The sequence below is a fragment of the Pelophylax lessonae genome, assembly GCF_965119305.1.
Source record: "Pelophylax lessonae genome assembly, chromosome: 8".
NCBI classification, from domain to species: Eukaryota; Metazoa; Chordata; class Amphibia; order Anura; family Ranidae; genus Pelophylax; species Pelophylax lessonae.
Window position 1 is genome coordinate 163,311,578 of NC_138775.1, and position 18,755 is coordinate 163,330,332.

Sequence of the window (18,755 nt, forward strand, 5' to 3'; positions counted from 1 at the left end):
GTGGGAACTTCGTCTCAGGGAGTGTCTGTGGTCTCAAGGACCAATTTACCATCATGCTTTACAGTCGCTGGGTTTAATGGCCTGGCCATTGAGACCCAAGTACTGAAGGACAGAGGTTTGTCAGCTTCAGTCATTCCTACCCTTATTAAAGCAAGGAAAGCGACTTCCAGCAAAGTCTATTATCACACATGGAAAACTTATATTGCGTGGTGCGAATCTTTAGGATTTCCTCCACGTACCTATTCGGTGTCTCGAATATTGGCCTTTTTGCAACAAGGGGTTGAGCAGAAGCTAGCCTTGAGCACCATCAAGGGTCAAGTTTCAGCATTAGCAATCTTCTTTCAGAAGCCTTTAGCTACCAAATCCTTGGTGCGGAATTTCATCCAGGGGGTGCGGCACCTGGCTCCTCCAGTCCGCGCGCCCTTACCGCCTTGGGATCTTAATTTGGTTTTGTCGGTTCTACAGAAACCTCCTTTTGAAAACATCAGGGAGATTCCCTTGCTTACTTTATCCCAGAAGGTGGCCTTCTTGGTGGCTATTACTTCTGCTCGCAGGGTGTCAGAACTGGCTGCATTATCATGCCAGTCCCCATACCTAGTGATTCATAGGGATAAGGTAGTACTTCATCCTAAGCCATCTTTTCTTCCCAAGGTGGTTTCAGATTTTCATCTGAATGAAGATATTGTACTACCTTCCTTGTGTCCTCAGCCCAAGCATCATCGGGAACATGCGTTGCATTCCTTAGATGTGGTTCGGGCAATCAGGGTATACCTGAAAGCTACGGAATCATTCCGTAAGACGGATTCACTTTTTGTGATCACGGATGGCCCCAGAAAGGGTTTGCCTGCATCTGCCGCGACCATTGCCAAATGGATTAGACAAACGGTGGTACAGGCTTATTCTATTAAGGGTCAGAGTCCTCCGTTCCCTGTTAGGGCGCACTCCACTCGAGCGCTCAGTACTTCCTGGGCCTTTCGCCATCAGGCGTCAGTGGTCCAGGTATGTAAGGCGGCCACCTGGTCGTCAGTACATACCTTTACAAAATTCTATAAAATTGATGTGACGGCATCGGCGGATGCCTCATTTGGCCGCAAGGTTTTGCAGGCCGCAATTTGAGGAGACCGGTGGTCTACCTCGAGGGTTTTTTTCTGTTTGAAAAAAAAAAAAAAAAAATTGTTTTCTCTTTTTTTGTTGAGTCTCATCATTAAGAATGAGCATTGTAAACTTCTAGTTGGCACCGGTTGGGCCTTCTAGATTGGGATTTGATTTCCATTTTCCCACCCCTCAGTTGTGATACTGCTCTGGGACGTCCCGAAGGTGGTGTATCACCGAGAACTACGTCTGTCAATGAGCGCTAGAGAAAAATGGATTTTTGTAAAATCCTTTTCTCTTAGCTCATTGACAGACGTAGTCCCCGCCCCTCTGTTTTTTTGAGTTGGGTTAAAATCTCTAAAGACTGCTTTTTCACATAACTGATTTGCTGAGGCAGAGAGAGAGAGGATATACCCTCTGGGACTGCCCCTGGGGTGTGGCCAGAGCTTTTTAATTTCCTGTCTAGTCCTGCTCCTGTGGAGGCAACATAACCCGAAGGTGGTGTATCACCGAGGACTACGTCTGTCAATGAGCTAAGAGAAAAGGATTTTACGGTAAGATTTTACAAAAATCCATTTTTTAGATTCTGTATTTATATTATGTTTTTTTTTTTTAAATTGGGTATTATATTGTGTTTTGCATCCACTAAAATTCATTCATTCAAGTGTATTTTTTCTTAAAATTCATATTTAATAAACTGCTGTGCAAATATCGTGTGACATAGAAAATTGCAACACCCATTTTATTTTCCAGGGCCTTAGAAAATATATCCTGTTATGGGGTTCTATGTAATTTTTTTTATTTTTTTTTTTTTTTGTAAATGGAAGATTTACATATGTGGGAAATGTCAGAATTGGCCTGGTAGGCAAGTGGTTGAAGACCTTTTTTTTCTTTTTTTTTTTCTTTAGCTTGTGTCCTGAAGATTAAATTTTGCACTGAATCTTACAGTACAAGGCACAGGACAGGAAGTCGTAGACTGTTGGTTATATGTCGCTACCTTCAGGTGATTGGACACTGGCAAAAACTTTCCTAGGGACACCCCCAGTGCAGTCCATTATAACTCCACCCACTCTGTGGTACTCAAGTTTTTTCTAGTGTCCTTAGGTGATAGACTGCTCATATGTAGAAGTTTTCTAAACTATATTTTTTTAATTCTCTATAACATTTCTGTCAAGATGCAACTGCTTATTTCCTCAGTGCTCATCAGCAGTGTCTGGATCAGTTACCTTCAGTGTACATCTTTGGTACTGGACTGGAGTTGCTACTTGAGTGGTGACATAGTTGCACTATGTCTTCCAGCTGATGCATTTTCCATTTGCGAGCACAAGAAGCGCATCTGGTGGTCTCCTGGCTACCTGATGTAACAGAAATAGTCACAGAACATTGACCAGTGCCTGTTTTATCATGGCTTCCTTCCCAGATATGCTAATACCTTCTCAGCAGCCATTTCATGAGTATACCACTGGGAATCTCCTCGTTTAGCAATGGCAGAGACAAGGTGCTAAGGAGCAAAGAAGAAAAGACCTAATAGCGCTCATGGTACAAAATGGTCAGACCCGGTATTGGATCCTGACCCTTCTGTTTTCATCTAGCATCGGTCTTCTTTTTTTCTGAATGTTCCCTCCCTTTAAGGATTGTTGATGGTTTCTTTGAAACTGTATTGAAGGCAACATTTGCTCTTGCTGGTCCTTACAGCTGGCTATTGCAGCTACATACTTTTCTCAGACTGTTGTTACCTGGACTGAACAAATAATTAGAGAACGCAATGCTGTCGAGGACCCTGTTCTACTGAAACAATTAAAGCTAATTGCTTGGGCGCTGCTTTTTTGTGTTGCTGCCCTGTTGATGTACTGCAGCACTTCTGGATGACACTGCTCTCTGTGCATATGTGCAGCATTTTATGATTAAATGCTTTGTCTGCTGAGCCTGCTTGCAAAAGTCTTTTATGCATTCCTTTCAATGATGAATGAAGGCTTTTTGTTTTTTTGATTTGATAATTGATTGTTTTGGTTTATCATGGAAATTTTCTTGAATTTATCAAGGAAATTATTGGGGGGACATTTTTACCCCACCCAAAAAAAAATCTTAGGCCTACTGTTATAGCCACTACCTATTTTAACTGAAAGGGGTCCTTTCTCACCACCCATACTTTCCTTCTTAAATCCAAGGTGGGTGGGTCCATCCTTTTGTCACAAGATTGGGACCTCAACACCCTCCAAACTACCCAGAAGCTCTGGAAGAACATCTGTGTCAGTCTAGGCCCAAGACTTCCTGGTCCTCTGGGTCCAATATGTCTTTTCCAGGGGCTATAAAATAGAATTTCAACTCTGCCCCCTCGAATACTTCCCTCCAAGCTACCAGCTTCACATTAAAGACAGGCAGATTTGTAGGTAGCCCTGAATCAACTTTAGGCACATGGAGTGGTAACACCAGTTCCTGCAGTCACAAAACTAACTTGAGGCATCTGTTACATTTTTGGACCTTAAATCCCTAAACGGGTATCTGTGTCCCCAAGTTTTTTAAGAAATCAACAAGATCTGTCACTGCTGCTTTAAGGGAATTCCTGGCATCCGTAGACATCCAAGATGCCTATCTTCATGTTCCCATCTTTCCCGCATACCAACACCTTGTTCGCTTTGCTGTGAGTGACAACTTGTCACCCTGACATTCGGGCACTCCTCTCAAGAGTCTTCACAAAAGTGCTTGCTCCACTCATGGCCCTGTTCAGATTACACAGTTAATTTCTTGGGGTTGTCCCATGGTCTATGACTTTGTCCTGTACTGTATAGTTTAGGATAATAGGAAATTTTGACTTACCCGTGAATTCCATATCTTTGAGTACATCACAAGACGCCTCCTTCACCTCTGTCCTCTGTTTTTCCCTATTGCTTGCCACAAAATGGAGTCCCACAGAGAGTTGGTGGGGTTAAGAGGGTGCACTTGGGGTGTTCTCAACAAAGCTTCTCTCAGTGACCAATTACCTGAAGGTAGCAACATTTAACCCAGAGTCTATGACTTCCTGTCCTGTACGCCAAGATATGGAATTTCCAGTTAGGTCGCAATTCCTATTATTTCTCTGTACAGGAAGCGTAATCTTTACATTTTTAAATACCATTTTCTGGATTGTACAGCACATTAGAAAGAACTTCATATTCATGATTATTTGGGTTATGCTGGTAAAAACGACAATGGCTTAAAAAAAGGAAGGAATCGCGGCACAGGCATAAACCCTCTCAGCACCTCAGTTTTTAGCTAGTGTCCTTAGGTGCTGAATGTGCCTACCTATATCTTTAACATTTCCTTCTGGGGGCTTTAGTTCCCTGTTTTGGGCCTCTTCCTAACACCCCTGATGGGATAGAGGAGGGCTTCATCTAGATAAGTCACTACAGCCAGTAGTGTGACTGCTGGCAGTTATCTCCAGAGTTCAGTGTACCAGGTGAACTCACTGGCAGGGTGCTGTACAGGCCCAGAGCAGTGATCCCCGAGTGAGGAGTAAAGCCCGTAAGTCCATGCCTGCCATGGATGGGTGAAGATTTGGCCTGGAAGCAGTGGATGATAGAAAATCCTCTGTACACAAGACCTAGAAGGATGAATCTTGGATTTTGGGGCTGTCTCAGACCAGGAAAACCACAGTTGGCTTCCTAGCAGACGGTAGTGCACACTAACTTGAAGTTGGCAGGTTACTGGATTTGGGTTCTGGCGACCGCCAAAACATCCCAAATCTTTTCCAGTGCACACTCGCTATAGTAAGGCTTACCTAGAGGTTAAGAAAATATCTCTTAAACGTGCGCCATTTAGGAGATATTTTCTTTTAATGCAGCCGGTGACGTCACCATCATTCAATGCCGTTTCTTCAGAGTCCTGTGCCGTGAATGGCGGCTCCCGCGTGCATGCTCTGGAGTGATATCATCGTGGCTCCGGCCACTCACACAGTTGGAGTCCTCGAACCTGCAAGATGGAAGCGCCTTCAGCGTTGACCGTGTGTCACTGGAGGGCTTTCTTTTTAAGGTAAGTTTCACATAATGTGCTAGTGTGTGACGCATACTAGCACATTGACATTGCCTTGCAGGATTTTTTTTTTTTAAACGGCGGTTTATTACCACTTTAAGGTGACTCGGGTGATTTTGCTATCTGACAATTTCTGTAAGGTTTTTAAAAGCTTCAAAGTTTCTCAGTGGATTCCTTGGAAAATTTTTCACAGCATCTTTCACTGGTGGGCATCATGTTTTCCCCATGTGAGAAGGATCCTGTGGCTCAAGTGTTAATTTGGCAGAACTCTGTAATAAACAAATTAGTAAACTGACCTTTAAGGGTGAATGATTGTTTGGACTATACTGGGATGCCTTCATCCAAACGGTGACTGTGGCTAAAAGCATGCTCTTACCCCTAAAGAAGAAGACAAATGTAACAAGTCGAACAGTGATGCCTGTGGAATCAAAGGAGAGTTTCTTATATACTGTTAGCGGTGAGGCTCGGCTTTAAAACCAAAAGACTTAGTCCCAGAAGTACTAGGCTCCCAAGTTCTCTAGCTCTGGAGGCAAGTCCTCCTCACAGTAAAGAGATGGCCCACTTGCGTCAGTAGGTCAACATCTATCAGCCTTCGCGTCCACCTGGACTCGGTAACTTAGAAGACTGGGTCTGCAACATGGTGTCTAGAGGATACAAACTGAAGTCTCCCAACTTTCCTCCCTGCATTATGCACTCAATGGATATCTTTTGGAGACACAAAAATGCATGTGTTTGTTTTTTTCCAGCTCTGGAAAAGTGCCAGAGGGGAATAGATCAGTGGATATCAAATATGCATACCTGTGTTTCTGAATTTCTATCCTCCCTAGTGATTTCTACTATTAGCAGTCAAGGATCACCTCTACCACTTTATGGTGTGGGCCTTCTGCCCGTCCACCGTCCCCAGATTATTTACCAAGGTGTTGGCTTTGGTTATGGGATTGAGGACCCCATGGTATCACTGCTGTGGGGTACCTTGATGACCTGATAGATAAGGACCAATCAGCTCAGTAGCTTTTTAAAGCCAATGTCCAGCAGATGGTACAAGTCCTAGAAAGGTGCACTTGGGTTTTGAACCTTCAGAAGTCCGGCTTAGTTCTTACACACTGTCTGTCTGTACTATGTCTTAGTCCTCAACATGGGCAAGGTATTGGCTAGAGGTGTTCAGAGATTTGTCTGCCGTGGAGATGCCAGATGTTGATCTCTTGGCATCCAGATTCTGTAAAAAAAAAAAAAAAAGTTTCTGCAGGAAACCTTTTCTGGTTCTTTGCTAGAATAAAGTAATTTTGAGACTTTTTCATACCTTGGGTGGTTTCTTTGTTCCACCTGAATGAGGACATTGTATTCCTATCTTTTTATACAAATCTTCAACATCCCAAGGAGAAGTTGTTTACCTTATTTGAATGATGTTCGTTTATCTGAAGTAAGCAACTTTGTTTCTTTGTCTGATTCCCTGTTTGTTCTGCTTGAGGGTTCTTGCAAGGGTCCGTCTGCTTCTCGATCCACTATTTCTAGGTGAATTATTTCGCTCATCTCCCAGGCCTGTGGTATCAAGGGCAAGGTTCATCCTTTCAAATTTAGGGCCTATTTCACCAGGAGTGTCAGTGCTTCCTGGGTGATCCAGCATCAAGCTACTTTTTGGGGCTGCTACCTGGCCTTCTATTTACGCGTTCTCCAAGCTCTACCAGGTAGATGCCAGTTTTGGTTGAAAGGTCTTTCAGGTGGCTTTGTAGTGGGTTTTCCCCTATTCTGTTTTTGGGTTCTCTGTATATTTAGCCTTGTTGCTGTGTTTTTGGGATATCCTATCAGGAGAGACTTCAGTAACTTCATATTGACAGTCTGGAGGAAAGCCGGGAAAAGGGGTTACATGATTGAAACCTTTAACAACATCAAGTGGGGGAATAGCATTCCTTAGGGCAGTATTTTCAATATGAAGCCAAGATCAAGAACATGGGGACATGACCTCACACTAGCAGGAGGAAAGTTCAAAATGAATTTTTAGCATTTTACCAAAAGAGTAGTTTAATGCTTGGAATAATAGACTTCCAGCAGAGGCAGTGAGTCAGTCAACAGTAGGTGGCTTTAAAAAATGGGGCAGATTTGTTGGCCCACTTGGTCTTTTTTTTTTTTTTTTTTCTGTCAATACACTTCTATGTTTCTGGCCCAAGTCCTCTGTCCTGTGATATACTGTCAGGAAACTAGGATTTTTGGTTTACCTGTAAAATCCCTTTTCTTGGAGTAAATCACAGGAGATCATTACCCTCTTGCCTGTTCCTCATTGCTTGCTACAAAATTGAGTCTTCGCAGAACTGAGAGAGATTATGCCTGGGTGGGGGATTCCTGTCCTTTTTTGGCCAGTGTTTATTCACCTGATGGTGGCAGCATAACCCAAGTAGTGATGAACATGAAGTTCTCTGTGTCCCGTGATGTACTCAAAAAAAATTGGATTTGACTGGTAAACCAAAAATGCTAATATTACACCCTGTTTTCTCTACCAATCATTACTGTTTTTTGTTTAGTGCCCGACAGAAACACAATACAATAGGCCGCGAAGACCGGAAAACAGTGTCTAAGCTGATAATTTTCGTAATTGGAGGGATCACATACTCTGAAATTCGTTGTGCTTATGAAGTGACAAATGCCAACAAGTTTGTCCAGGTTCTAATTGGTAAGTTAAACCTTCCATTGTTAGTATGTTTTCAAACTTTTATAGAAACCGTAAAGAATCCTTGCTTTTCCCAACTGCAGATGATGGGTGTCTTTTTTCCTCAAACATGCTAATATCCAGTCAACTGCCCCATGTCTAAATTTTTGTTAATGTAGCAGTATGTGGTTGTTTAGAAAATGTAGGTCACCCCTGGCTGAAATAAATCTAAAGACAACCCTTTTGGCATTTTTGGATAGAGCAGGGAATGTTTTAAAAACTGCCATTTGGTTTTTTGGGTTTTTTTGCCAGGAGATTTCTTTTTACGTCCTGTCCTAGACACAACCATAAATGAAATCTCTACAAAATAGGGAAATGCCCCTTTAGTTGTCACTTGAGCAAGTGTCACTATTGGAAGTTTTTCTCTATTCTTTATGTATAGGGGGTTGTACTGCACTTCAGGGATTATGAAAACAATTCTTCAGTCTATTAAATATATATTAAAATGATACGAAGTGCTTCTATATATATATATGTCACAAAAACATGTGTAAAATACTGTCACTTGGTATAAATAGAATATAATAGAATATATATGTGTGTGCGTGTGTGTGTGTATATATGTATATGGTGCTTATGTGTCTCAATCCGAATAAACAAATCCATAAAATGCCTGTTTTCCTTAAAGTGAAAGGCATCATCTCATAAATAATATTGTTCTGTGTCTAATAGTGCTGGTGACTTTTTCTGGCATCATACATACAATCAACATTTGATACACAATTTGTTTGTTTTGTGTATACTATATTTATTTTTTAGCTAATATTTAATGTTAGCGCTACACATTTTGTTGTATGGATTCAGCAGATGCACTGGTAGCACCATGAGATCAATATTTTTCCTGATATATGCCTTTCCATCACTAAGGCTACAGCCAAGATTTTTTCAGTTCTTCTCACAGCTTCAGATTGGCTTTGGAGAGTGTGGAACGCTGATCTCAATCGGCTGTTGGCTGAATCTCCATGGCCTCTACCGGATCGCTCAGATCTGCTGTCTCAAGGTCCAATCTTTCACCCTGCGGCTTGTTCTCTGGTTATGATGGCTAGGCTGTTTTAAACACAAGTTTGAGAGATATGGGCAATTAAGAATTCATTAATTCTGACAATGCTTAACTCTTGTAAATCTACTTCCCACAAGCTTTATCAGCATGTATGGAAAACTTATTTTTATTGGGGTTATTCTCTGGAGGTTTCCCCATGTTTCTCCATATACCTTTTCAATGTGCTATATTTTTGTTTTCTTTCTCCAGTCTGGTGTAGATTTGGTACTTGACATTATTAAAGTGGTAGTAAACTGGGCCATTTTTTTTTAACCTGCAAGGTAAAGGCATAATGTGCTAGTATGCATCGCATACTAACACATTATGAAATACTTACCTTAGTACAAAGCCCTCCAGCGGCGTGCTGTTACTGCTGAGTGGGCTTCCATCTTCACCCCCATCTTCCTTAGCATCCTCCGGCTGTCTGACTGTCCACGCTGCGATGACGTCACAGACTGCTGCACGGGGCTCTGAAAGGATGGCACAGGTTGGCGTCCCTTTAGAGTGACATCACCAGCTGCTAACAGTGTGAATATCTCCTAAACCGTGCAGGTTTAGGATGTATATTTACAGTTCCTACAGGTAAGCCTTATTATAGGCTTACCTGTAGGTACAAGTGCAAAAAAAAAGTTGACTTCCACTTTAAAGTAAAGTGTCAGTACTGTACATTCTTTTGCAATGACCCCATGCTAATCATTAAAAAAACTGTAATTTTATAATGGGGATTACACAGGGGACCTGTCACCCCAAGATGCTTTCTCTCCATTTCCATACCAGGATGTGATGAGAGCCATTGAGGTTTAACCTTTGGTCACTACTATTTTAGGCAGATGGTTTCACGGTTATTTCAGAAGGTCCTAAAGAGGTGCTCCAGGTTCCAAATCCACTATGTCTATGTGGATTTGTCGGGTTCTTGCACAGGTCTGTGTGTTCGGGATAGAGTGCTACCTTTCCTGTTAACACTCATTCCTCTAGGAAGTAGGCAGTAAGTTCTTAGACTTTTCATTATCAGGCCCCTGTCTCAGATCTGTAAAGGCTGCAACCTGGTCTTCTAGAATTATGATGTCATCTACATTCTGGAAGGTCAGTGTATCTGCCTCCACAGATGCTAGTTTGATTCAGAGGTTTTTCAAGCAGGTATTTTAGGGTCCTTTTTGTTTCATTTTATTTTGCCTGCATTTGCTTTGGTGTGCCCATTGTCCCATAATGTACTATACAAAAAAAAAAGGATTTTTTATACTGACCGAAAAATCCTTTTCTCAGAACTCATTGAGGGGCACAGCTCGACAAGCCCCTTTATATACGCTATTGTGCTTTCTCTGGACTGCCTGCTGCAACTGAGGTGGTAAGGGTTATAGCCTAAAGGGGGCTGGCCTTTTAGTTTTCTATATACTAGAGCAGTGGTTCTTAACCTGGGTTCGATCGAACCCCAGGGGTTCGGTGAGTCAGTCTCGTGGGTTCGGCGGAGGTCAAGACACACACGACATATAATTCGTGATGACACGCCCCGCTCATTGACTGCAGGTGATCATGCAACATTGCTTGGCCTATCTGTGCTTCAGGGAATTTGGCGCGCCCAGTAGTCGAATTGTAACTGTCGTGATGGTACGTCGTGTGATTTCTTTCTTAATATTTTAATCCCTTCATACTAATTATGTCGAGCAAAAAAAGAAAGTGGTCGGACGAATATGTACAATATGGATTCACATGTATAACGGAACGTGATGGGAGTCAGCGTCCTAACTGCATGATTTGCAATGCCAAGAACACCTCCTTAAGCTGCATGGAGATGGAAAATACAAGAACACAACGCTCGCTGAATTCAAGGTGAGGAGAGCCAGATTCGATGAAAAGGCTAGTCTGCCTGTTCTTGGCTTTGTACCCATCAACAAACCGATCCTCATAGCATCGTACGAAGTTGCTTACCTGATCGCAAAGCAGGGCAAACCACACACCATTGGTGAAACACTCATAAAACCAGCTGTGTTGAAGATGGTGAATATCATGCTGGGAAAAGCGGCTGAAATTAAGTTATCCCAAATTTTTTTCTTTAATGGTTTTGTTCATTTTGTGCACCTATGTATTAATATATACCTAAATATATACCTATGATTTGAATTTGAAAAAATCATATTTTATTTTTCCAATTAAGAAGGGTTCGGTGAATGCGCATATGAAACTGGTGGGGTTCCATACCTCCAACAAGGTTAAGAACCACTGTACTAGAGTGTGTTTCTCCTGTAGGCAGCAATACATTTCTAGGTTGCCTATTAAGCTTTGTCCCCCAATGGGCTCTGAGAAAATTATTTTACATTGAGTACAAAAATCCTTCTTTTAAGGACTACTGAGATAACTAGCTACTGAGAAGCATGCTATTTACAGTCATGGGAAAAAGTAAATACACCCAAATAAAAATGACCGCTTTCAACGTGTGAACAGAAAATTTTACATCTTCATTCAAACAATGCTTACTAATAAAGATGGCATACTTGAATAAAGACAAAAGAAAAAATAGATTTTTTAAATTGGCACTTGTTTACATTTTTCTATTTGTGAATTTTTTGCCTTACAGTGGAATGATTTCAAATTTGGCAATCATATTAATTCCATTGCTAGACTCATAGGTATCCAGTGTTCACAATGATCTCTTTGGATACCTCTTTGAATCTTTGTATGACAACACCACACATGTCATAAGCAAACATAATGCACACCCTAGATATCGGAGGTGTAATAAGACCAGATTAACCTGAATACTCCCTAAGGTGCTAATCACTGGTACTTAACACCTGGTTATAATTTCATGGATTTGAAATGGTGTAAACGTAGAGGTATACTTTTTCCGCATTACATCAGCAATCGCTAATTTTATAATAGTAGAATAAATACACCATGCCAATTTTGTGTATCATTTGTTAAGCTCACACATACAGTATTGAACACAAAAAGAAGTATTGAGTTCACAAAAAAAGTATTGAACACGTCAACATTTTTGCGAGGTAATTATATTTCTAAAGATGCTATTGAAGTGAAATATTCACCAGTCAGTAACAACCTATGCAATCCATACATACAAAGAAACCAAAACAAGTTAAGAAATTAAGTTGTGTAATAAAATGGAATGACACAGGGAAAATGTATTAAACACACTAACTAAAATGTATTTAATACTTTGTACAAAATCATTTGTTGGTAATGACTGCTTCAAGACACCTCCCGTATGGAGAAACTAGTCGCATGCATTGCTCAGGTGTGATTTTGGCCCATTCTTCCACACAAACAGTTTTCAAATCTTGAAGGTTCAGTGGGCCTCTTCTTTGAGCTCTGATCTTTAGTTTTTCCATAGACTTTCTATTGGATTCAAGTCAGGTGATTGGCTGGGCCATCCTGTGAGCCTGTTTTTCTTTCTTGAAACCAATTGAGTGTTTCCTTGGCTTTGTGTTTTGGGATCCTTGTCTAGCTGAAATGTCCCACTAATTTCATCTTCATCATCCTGGTAGATGGCAGCAGATTTTTATCAAGAATTTCTTGGTGCATTTTTCCATTGATCCTTCCTTTAATGATATGAAGTTTGCCAATACTGTATGCTGAAAAACAGCCCCACACCATGATGTTCCCACATACAAACTTCACTGTTGGTATGGTGTTTTTGTGGTGATGTGCAGGGCCATTCGACCTCCAAACATGGTGTGTATTATGGCATCCAAAGTTCAATTTTGGTTACATCTGACCAGACTTTATTCTCCCAGCAATTCACAGGCTTGTCTAAATGTTTTGCAGCAAACTTGAAATGTGCGGTAACATACTTTTTCTTTAGCAGTGGAGTCTTGCGTGGTGAGCGTGCATGTTGGCAATAGTGGTTGAGTACATTACCTTACTTCTGGATTATGGTCCCTACAGTGCTTACTGGAACATTCAGAAGTTTCAAAATCTTTCTGTAACCAATGCCACCAGTACGTTTTGCAACAATAAGGTTGTGAAGGTCTTGAGAGAGCTCTTTGCTTTTGCCCATCATGAGATGTTTCTTGTGTGACACCTTGGTAATGAAACTCCTTTTTATAGGCCATCGGCTGAGACTGAACCAGCTGATATAAATTTAGAATTGCTTTCTAGTTACTGATGGATTGCAGATGATTTCTTGGCTTTCCATGCCTTTTTTGGACCTCCTTTTCTTCATGTGTTCAACATTTTTTTTCCCTGTCATTCCATTTTATTACATATTAACTTAATTTATGGACGTATTTGTTTTGGTTTCTTTATTATGTATGGATTGCATGGGTTGTTACCGACGTGGTTAAAATTTCATGTCAATAGCACCTTTAGAAATTGATTTACCTAGACAAATGGTGACGTGTTCAATACTTTTTTAACACACTGTATATGGGATCATTTGGAGGTGGGCTTTCTTCCAAAGTGCCAGGCTTTTCATCACCCTATTTTTTTTCTTGGTCCTACTATTTGAACAAACAACAAGTAATGTACACATACGTGGTATTGCTATGAACGACAGGAGTAGGAGAACTTTTTTTGTTTAGTTTTTTGGTGGGCTTTTTTGTGGTGGGTCATGGTAATCAGAAGAAATATACAGCTAAATTTAAAAAAAAAAAAAAATGTTTTTACTATTTTGGGACGGTTTTCCTTTGATAATCAAAAAAGGGAGATAACCATTACAGTTTATCACCAAATGAAGGCCAAATTTGCCTAGAAAAAAAGGCACAATTAAACTAAGTAATTGCAAATGTACAGTTTTACCAACACATGCCAAAATTGCAAAACTGGGTTTGGGCATTAAAGTGTTACTAAACCCACAACAGTAAAATCTGTCTGTAGATGCAGAATAGCATGCGTGTTATACTCATGGTGTAACTTAAGTAATCCTCTGCATTGTGTAAAAAGGCTGTGTGATCCTGTATGCACAGACCCCCCCCCCATGCACATTCACTTTTGGCAAGTCCAGATAAGCACAGTAAGTGTAGTTCAGCTGCACATGCTCAGTTTGGTCTCTATTGCTCAGCGAACACTTCCTAGTTTTAGCTGAGCTATTCAGGTCACATGGTATTAACATCACACATTTGGGCTTGTATATAGATCCTAAATGATGCCCCGGTCCCTCCCTCTTCCTCCATGCCCAGTAACTAAAAATCAGTCTGTATATGCAGTAGAAGCATGCTTGTTATACCCCTTAGTGTGGAACCTAAGGGGTTAATCCTCTGCATTGTGTAAAAAGGCTGTTGGATCCTGTCTTCTCTGATTATCTCCTTACAAAGTTTGTGAGGTTGAAAAAAGACATCAGTCCATCCAGTTCAACCTATGATGTGTGTATGTGTTTGCTGTTAACCGTACATTGTAATACCCCTGTATGTTGTGGTCTTTAAGGTGCCCATCTAATAGCTTTTTGAAACTATCAATGCTCCCTGCTGATACGACTGCTTGTGGAAGAGAATTCCACTTACTTACTGCTCTGACAGTGAAGAACCCCTTACATATTTTAAGGTTAAACTGTTTTTCCTCTAGTTTTAGTGAGTGGCCACATGTCTTATTGTATTCCCTTTCTCTGAAAAGTTTGTTCCATATGCTTGGGTCGCCAGTAAAGTATTTGTAGATTGATATCATATCCCCCCCTCAAGCGTCTTTTCTCCAGAGAGAATAGGTTCAGTGCTTGTAGTCTTCCCTCATAGCTGATGTCCTCCATTCCCCTAATTATTTTTGTTGCCCTTCTCTGGACTCTCTCCAGTTCCAGCACATGCTTCCTGAGGACCGGTGCCCAGAACTGGACAGTATACTCCAGATGTGGCCGGACCAGAGTCTTGTAGAGTGGGAGAATAATCTCTTTATTTCTGGAGTGAATCCCCTTTTTTATACATGCCAGTATTCTGTTGGCTTTGCTTGCACAGACTCCAAAAAATAACCTAATAATTGCAGAGTATATAGAGTCAGGCTGCTCAGTTTGGTGTATATTGCTGGAAAGTTTTTTTTTTTTTTTCTTGGGAGGGTACATGTAATCAGCACAGGGCCAATCCGCGCGGTCCAGACATGTTCAGACAGAGAATCAAGGGTCTTGAAGCCTAATAGGACAATCGTGGGAGAAATGAAAACTCCTCCTACAAGCTACCAGCACTCACTGGTAAAAGTCACAAGATTGCTCTAATTGCTATATACAGCTGATGAAAAAAATTTATTTATCAGTTTATATTTACTAAAATTAGTTTTTATCTGAATTAAGTAAATGGTCTTTACAGTATCTCACAAAAGTGAGTACACCCCTCACATTTTTGTAAATATTTTATTATATCTTATGTGACAACACCTGAAGAAATTGCACTTTGCTACAATGTAAAGTAATAAGTGTACAGATTGTATAACAGTGTAAATTTACCGTCCCCTCAGAATAACTCAAACCACTTAAGCCCCAGCCCTATTTCAGACACTTTTTGTTTACAAGTTAAAACCAGTATTTTTTCCTAGAAAACTACTTAGAACCCCCAAACATTATATATATTTTTTTAGCAAAGACTCTGGAGAATAAAATGTCGGTCATTGCAATATTTTTTGTCACGCGGTATTTGCGCAGCGGTCTTTAAAACGCCATTTTTTTGGAAAATTTTGAAAAATCACATGTCACTGCATTTAAAAATACTAAACAGTAAAGTTAGCCCATCTTTTTTGTATATTGTGAAAGATGATGTCACGCCGAGTAAATAGATACCCAACATGTTACGGTTTAAAATTGGGCTCCCCCCCCAGGTTTAACGGTTACCAGTAGAGTTAGAGTGTAGCTCTTTTTTTTTTTTTTTTAATTATTGCCCACGCTCTGGCGAACGTGGCGATACCTCACATGTACAGAGATTTCATTCGCGGCTCGACTTCTGTATACGTTTTTTTTTTTTTTTTTGTGCGCGAACAGTGACGGGGGCGGCTAAAATTATTATTTTTTTTTTTTTTTCCTGTTTGTTTATTTTTTAACTTTATTACAGGTTTTTAAAAAAATAAAAAATCTGATCAACTTTTATTGCTGTCACAAGCAATGTAAACATCCCTTGTGACACCAATATGTAGTGACAGGTACTCTTTATGGAGGGATCGAGGGTCTAAAAGACCCTAGACCCCTCCACTACACCTCCATGTATGGAAAACGGCGTTTTTGCACACAGCCATTTTTTAAATTTGCTGCCTTTTGCAGCACAGTAACCCGGAAGTGACGTCATGGACGCCGCCTCCGGGTTACGTCATCTGAGACCCGATCAAAGCCGTTTACGGCATTGATCGGGACTCCATCCAGCCGGCGGACGTGCCGGCTGGGTGCTCGGGGCTCCTGGTGGGATGGGAGCACCGAGCAAAGTCACGGAAGGCCGTGGGAGGGGGGGGAGAACGTCCCCTCCCGCTCATCTGGTAACGATCGACGCATTGGTCGTTCTCGAGGAAAGCCGACCGTTGGCTCTAAACCACGGTACCGGGATGGTGGCTCTAGCTAGAGGCATCATCCCGGTATACTACCGCAAAGTTTGTCGACGTAGTCCTACGTCACTTTGCGGTAAGTGGTTAATGTCTAAACCGCTGGCAACAAAAGTGTCAATATTTTGTTTAGCCACCATTATTTTCCAGCACTGCCTTAATAACCCTCTTGGGCATGGAGTTCACCGGAGCTTCGCAGGTTGCCACTGGAGTCCTCTTCCATGACGACATCACGGAGCTGGTGGATGTTAGAGACCTTGCGCTCCTCCACCTTCCATTTGAGAATGCCCCACACATGCTCAATAGGGTTTAGGTCTGGAGACATGCTTGGCCAGTCCATCACCTTTACCCTCAGCTTCTTTAGCAAGGCAGTGGTCTTCTTGGAGGTGTGTTTGGGGTCGTTATGTTGGAATACTGCCCTGCCGCCCTGTCTCTGAAGGGAGGAGATCATGCTCTGATTCAGTATGTCACAGTACATGTTGGCAATCATGGTTCCCTCAATGAGCTATAGCTTCCCAGTGCCGGCAGCACTCATTCAGCCCCAGACCACAACACTCTCATCACCATGCTTGACTGTAGGCAAGACACACTTGTCTTTTGTAAGCCTCACCTGGTTGCCACCACACACGCTTGACACCATCTGAACCAAATAAATTTATCTTGGTGTCATCAGACCACAGGACATGGTTCCAGTAATCCATGTCCTTAGTCTGCTTGTCTTCAGCAAATTGTTTGCCGCTTTCTTGTGCATCATCTTTAGAAGAGGCTTCTTTCTGGGACGATAGCCATGCAGACCAATTTGAAGCAGTGTGCGGCGTATGGTCTGAGCACTGACAGGTTAACCCCCTCCCTTTCAATCTGTGCAGCAATCCTATGTCTACTTCCCAAAGACAACCTCTGGATATGACGCTGAGCACCTGCATTCAACTGCTTTGGTAGACCATGGTGAGGCCCGTTGAGTGGAAACCTGTCCCGTTAAACAGCTGTATGGTCTTGGCCACTGTACTACAGCTCAGTTTCAGGGTCTTGGCAATCTTCTTATAGCCTAGGCCATCTTTATGTAGAACAACAATTCTTTTTTCCGATCCTCAGAGTTCTTTGCCATGAGATGCCATCTTGAACTTCCAGTGACCAGTATGAGAAAGTGAGAGAAATATTACCAAATTAAACACACCTGCTCCCCATTCACACCTGAGACCTTGTAACACAAACAAGTTACATGACCTTGGGGAGGGAAAATGGCTGATTGGGTCCAATTTGGACATTTTCGCATAGGGGTGTACTCACTTGTGTTGCCAGAGGTTTAGACATTATTGGCTGTGTGTTTTTTTTTTTTTTTAGGGGACCGCAAATTTACACTGTCATTTCTTCTGTGTTGTCACATGAAAAGATAAATAATATAGATATAATATAGATAATAAAATATTTACAAAAATGTGAGGAGTGTACTCCCTTTTGTAAGATAACTGTATATATTCTAGTGATGTAACACATCTTTCTGCACCTGGACTGTTGAGGGAGGCATGACACAGTTAACCATAGTTCAAGCCTGTGTTTTTATTTTTTTGGGTTTTTTCTGTGCTTTTCATGTAATTATTTATTTATTTTATCTATAGGATCTACTCATATCATCACTCCCAAGAAAATGTTGGATGACATTAAGGATCTCACCAAACCTCGAATCCCTAAAGAAACCTTTACTATAGAATGAATGTGTATTTTCTGTTAATGCATGTTCTCTGATTACATTTTGCAAAGCATATCTGCACCTTGTGTTGTCTGTTTTTAAAAGAGCAAAGTGTGTTTTTCATGCATTCGGTAAACTGGATTTTGTGGCACAGGAACAATGTCACTCAAAATACCTTTGCCTTCAAAAACAAACATTGCTTTATTAAAACTAACTCAACCACTGAAGTTCTCAGAAACGCACTGAAGTATAAGCCTGTACAGCTCAAAAGTAAAGAAAATTAAAATGTTTTAATGTATTAAAATGTGCCTAAAGTATATACTGTATATGTAATTCTTCTTAAGTTTTATTGTGCAATTCCAGTTGTCAATGATATACTTGTGTGTGTTTGATAACTGACACTGCATGGGACTTTAACATGTTGTTGTGTATAGTATCTATCTACAGATCCATGATCCTCAATAGATCCACAGCTGGTGAGAAAAGTTCTTTATGTTGTCGTTTTTTTTTTTTTTTTGTGGCACTGCATAGGCGGATTACCCTTCTTGTCAAAGCTTGTACCTCTGCTACCTGGTTACTTTAGAATATTTTAATACAAATTTATGGGGAAATATTAATTCTTGTAATGTGCCACATCCCCAAATTGCTCAATACCAAAAAACTACTTCTGGGAGGGATTTTTTAGGCACAAACAATGAAGCAACACACTCACATTGGTTCAGTATAACAATATATTTCACATTTTATTATACAACACTGTTTGGCAAAAATGCATT

General features: G+C 41.0%; 1 protein-coding gene across 1 annotated transcript in view; it reads left to right on the forward strand.

Moving 5' to 3' along the window:
* The window catches only part of STXBP3 (syntaxin binding protein 3), a 125,796-nt gene extending 107,356 nt beyond the window's left edge, over positions 1–18,440 (forward strand). The window contains exons 18-19 of the mRNA XM_082266129.1: positions 7,617–7,765; positions 17,909–18,440. Of these exons, the coding sequence (XP_082122255.1) occupies positions 7,617–7,765; positions 17,909–18,003 (244 nt within the window). The 3' untranslated portion in view covers positions 18,004–18,440. The remainder of the gene's footprint in view (positions 1–7,616; positions 7,766–17,908) is intronic.
* The last annotated feature ends 315 nt before the right edge of the window (positions 18,441–18,755 follow it).